The 4,490-nt window shown below is 34.2% G+C and overlaps 1 protein-coding gene and 1 pseudogene across 1 annotated transcript in view; one reads left to right on the forward strand and one right to left on the reverse strand.

Moving 5' to 3' along the window:
- The window catches only part of ARHGEF38 (Rho guanine nucleotide exchange factor 38), a 128,766-nt gene extending 124,750 nt beyond the window's left edge, over nt 1-4,016 (forward strand). Inside the window, exon 14 of the mRNA XM_004040230.5 lies at nt 216-4,016. Within this exon, the coding sequence (XP_004040278.1) occupies nt 216-401 (186 nt within the window). The 3' untranslated portion in view covers nt 402-4,016. The remainder of the gene's footprint in view (nt 1-215) is intronic.
- Nucleotides 1,516-2,829, reverse strand: LOC109026479 (ATP-dependent RNA helicase DDX50-like; annotated as a pseudogene).
- Nucleotides 4,017-4,490: the final 474 nt, after the last annotated feature.

Consider the following 4,490-nt stretch of genomic DNA (forward strand, 5'->3'; position numbering starts at 1 on the left):
TATTCCTCCTAACAGAATAATAAGAATACCTATTTTACTCCATTCTCACCTGGGTTATATTTTAGCAAAATACATCCAATAGAAGGAGTTGGACAATGTGACTTTGGCAAAACAAAAAAACTTTAGCATTGCTTCTAAAAGCTTGGAAACTTTTATGATGTTTCTCTTAATATTCAGGTTCCAATTCCAATAATGTCTTTTGTTTCTTTGTCTAGATTTTCTATGCAGTTCATGCTTTTCAAGCACGGAGTGACCATGAACTCAGCCTTCAGGAATACCAGAGAGTTCATATACTCAGGTTTTGTGACCTAAGTGGCAATAAAGAGTGGTGGTTAGCTGAAGCTCAAGGGCAGAAAGGATACGTGCCAGCTAACTACCTTGGAAAGATGACTTATGCTTAAGAAAATAAGCCTTCAACTTTATTTTCCAGCAAGTTGTTGATTGACTACCTCATAAAACTGACATTACAAAACTTTGGACCAGAAAGCAAGAAACCTCTGAACTACAGAAACTGATACTGTACTGGGTTTTCAGGAATACTGTACTTCCTAACAGGATTATTGCACGAATGTATTATAAAGGATACATGCTGAAAGAAATACTAAGCCAACAGAAATAGCAAAGCAAATGACCCAAGCTTCAACTCTCAACTATTTAAAAGTGAAGATCTTTTGAAAGAGTAATTATATTCTTTTATCATCAAGAAAGGTTGGATCCAAAGTTTTTTCAATTTACTGGTTTTTTTTACTGTATGATGTATTTTGCCTTAAATGTTTTTGTTTTTCATATTGCTCTCTTGCAAATGCATACATGTTTATATACATACATATAAACCATATATATTATGTAGCTTTATACACATATGTGGATAATATGAATTATACACCTATATGTATAAATCAGAGTATACACCAAATATACATAAGAAGAATATACCACCAACTAGAAGTCTTTGATAATATATTTTGTTAATGTTTTGTTTATATGTTTTGAACTAAAACTGAATAACTTGATATTAACATGTAACATTACTGAATGCACACTATATGCCAGACATTGTTCTAACTGCTTTATATGTAGTAACTTGTTTAATACTCAAAACATTATGAAGAAACCATGGTCCAAAAAGGTGAAGTAATTTAATCCAAATCACATTGCTATTAAGTGGTGGGCCTGGACTTAAACCTAGGTAGTGTAAACCAAAAATAAAATTCTAAGGCTTCCAACCATCTAAATAGACTTCCCCCTCAGCCAGGGCTTTTTTCTTTCTTTTCTTGTTTTTTTTTTTTTTTTTTTAAGCGACAATAAAAGGAGGTTTTTTTATTCAAAGCTATAACTGGATACGTAGATTTGTTTACAACCATTCTTGTGAAATACTTTTTTAAAAAAATACGATCAACTTCTTTGCAAATAGTAGACACATACCTCAACAATGATGACCTAATTTTTGATCCATAATGTACATGATTAGGTAGAAATAGGCAAGCTCACACTGGTAAATTAACTATTAAATACTCAGTCAAAACTCCGTTTGTGGCCCCCACTTCTTGATCTATTTCTATTCCACTTCGTCTTCTACCATCTTGTCGACTTCCTGAGCGACTGCCTTGTCGACTCTCTCTACCTGACCAACTGCCAGATCGACCACCTGACTGGCCTGACCAGCCACTCCTCTGTCTGGAATTAGAAGATATTTCCATCATAATATTCTTTAATTTCAGGTAATTTAGCTGGCACTGAGAGTATCCAGCCAGAATCATGCCACTTTGCCTGCAACCTTTGACTCAGTTGGAGGAATATCAAAGCAAACACCCATATTTCCTTTCAGGAGGCACACTCTGGTAATCTGAGACATTGCATTACTATTCAGCTTTCTAAGTTCTTTCCAAGCCCAGCTGACATCCTGTATTTCCTCTAGGCTTTCCAGAGTCATGGTCACAAACCCCTTATCAGAGTTGATTAAAGATCATGGTTCAAAGCTTGATACACCAGAAATGTGGGCTAAAGCTGCAGCCAATGCATCTATTGCCCTTTTCTCTTCTATCAGTATCTGAGCTGATGGTTGGAAAAAAATCAACAGCAGCATAAGAAATGGAAGCCAGAGACCTTATGGCATCCATGCTTTTAAATTTAACTAAATCTATTGTAGAAGGAACACCTACACATTTAAAAGTAATTCGTGTTTTTTGTTCCACATGTCTTAGTTGACCTCTTTCTCTTGGTTGATAAAAACATATACAAACCCCTGTCTGTCCAGCTTTACCCATGCATCCAGAGAGATGGATATAGGACTCAATATCCTGAGGAGGAGAACTTTGAATCACCAGGTCAGCTACAGGAATGTCCAAACCACGAGGAGCCACATTGGTTGCCACCAAAACTTTATAATTACCTCTCTGAAGCCTTTTAGTGTAATTTCTCTTTGTGACTGTGCAATGTCCCCATGTAAACACAGTGCATTCTGTTTTGTGCGGATTCATGGCCATGTCAGTTACATTCTTCTTCATCTCACAGAAAATAATAGCCCTCCCTTCAGATCCACTGTAGACTTGAAGGACATCTCATTATCATCTGTGTTTTATAAAGGAGGAAATTGAGGACCTCACATGGAGGGACTGGGATTTAAAACCAGGTCTTCTGACTTTAAAGCCTTTTCTTTTAGTGTTTTCCCTTTTCTTTTCCTTAAGTCACTAAAATCTGTAGTTATATAATCTTACATAAAGCATGATGTGCAAAATAGAAAAATGATAGTCACCACATATCTACTAATGGGATTAAAATGTACAATCCTAAAATCTTACTTGTTAGCACACTTGCGTATCTGTCCATTCATTCATTGAACCAGTAAGTATTTATTGAGAGTTAGTGGGAATACAATGCTGTGCAAGACAAACAAGATCCCTCCATTCATACCACTTAAATTCTAGTGGGGAAAACATCTGCACATAACAAACTAAATAAAATGATCATAAAATAATAAATGCTATTTATATAAAACTGGCTACTTTCATTACTGCTCAGTTAAAGGGTCTTGTAGCTCATTTTATGATATGAAAAAAATCAAGGTCTAAAAGCTCCTTGAGACAATTTAAACTCTAATACCAAATATACCTCTATAAAATACCAAACTGAGCTAAATACTGTATTACATATGTGTACTTATACATATGTACATAACCTAAATATATGTATGCACACATTATCTATACAAAGAGCCATACTCAGTGAAAGATAAATTACCTCCTAAACTAAAGTCCCCTCTGAGGTACAACAGAAATTAAAATAATTGCTTCTCTTCTCAACTCTACGTAGCAGGTATTTTCCATGATGGGATAAATGTTTTCATTTCAAGTGCCAATGTGTGAACTGTAATAAACATTACTGCTTTCATTTTTTGTAGGTATGGAGGTTACATTAACTGTTATAGTTGCTGAGCTGAGTTTTTATGTCAGGTAATTTTGTTTAGTCCAAACTGGTTTTGAACTATAAACAATTATGGATATGTATTTTTTGGTTTCTTTGACCCCAAAGGGAAATTGGGGTTTATGTCAAATTGATGTTTTATCAAAATAAATCTGTTTCTCAAAGCAAAAGTCTCTGTAGGATTGAGATAATTCATTATTTACATATAGGGTAAACAGACATTTACTGCCTATTGAGATCATAATTGAGATAATGGATTATCTCAATCCTGGATTCTAATTTACTACAAATAATTTAGCACCATTATTTAACAGAGCAGTTTAAAATAATAATCTTTCCTTTAAAAAAAAAAGACCAAGCTTAATTTTAAAAGCTTTGTGTTTACAGAGATCACCTATCAATATACTTTAGAAATAATGATGTTAGAAAAACCTAGGGATTAAGGAAGACAGTTTGAGATTAGAGATTTGTAGAGTGAAGATTTAGTAGCACAAATCAAATTTGATGGAACAGGCTGTTCATAGTCTTGTGAATGTGTGAATTTGTTGGATATCCAGTTTTTTTGCTGTGAATAATAAACTGTTTCTCTGATGCAGAGGGCTTCCTATCTTCTCTCAGAATATACATGTACAACAATTGCTGGTTAATTTGTTAGCTTGCAAGTAAGACAACAACGCAGACCTTCCACATTTTCTGACTTAACCCACTTATGCCTAGTGTTCCATTATTGCAATGCTCAGCTTATAGAGTTATTTATATCCTATTGTTCAAGGTCATCATCAGGTCTGATTTTTCACCAAAAAAATTTGCAACCTCTGGCATACATGGGTTAACAATGTACAAAACAATCTCAAGAATTAATCATTATATAGGAGCTTATTGTATACAAAGTTAGCTAAAATTAGGTAAAATGCTATAACATTTTGAGCACTAAGTAAGATAGCCTTTTCTTTCATGGTATAGGAAGAAGCCATCAGTGTGTGAACAAGTCATACATTTTCATCTGCAAAGACCCTTGTGAAATGATATTTTTCTTCAAAACTTATCAGGAATGTGCATAACCAAGA

The sequence above is a fragment of the Gorilla gorilla genome, chromosome 3, assembly GCF_029281585.2.
Source record: "Gorilla gorilla gorilla isolate KB3781 chromosome 3, NHGRI_mGorGor1-v2.1_pri, whole genome shotgun sequence".
NCBI classification, from domain to species: domain Eukaryota; kingdom Metazoa; phylum Chordata; class Mammalia; order Primates; family Hominidae; genus Gorilla; species Gorilla gorilla.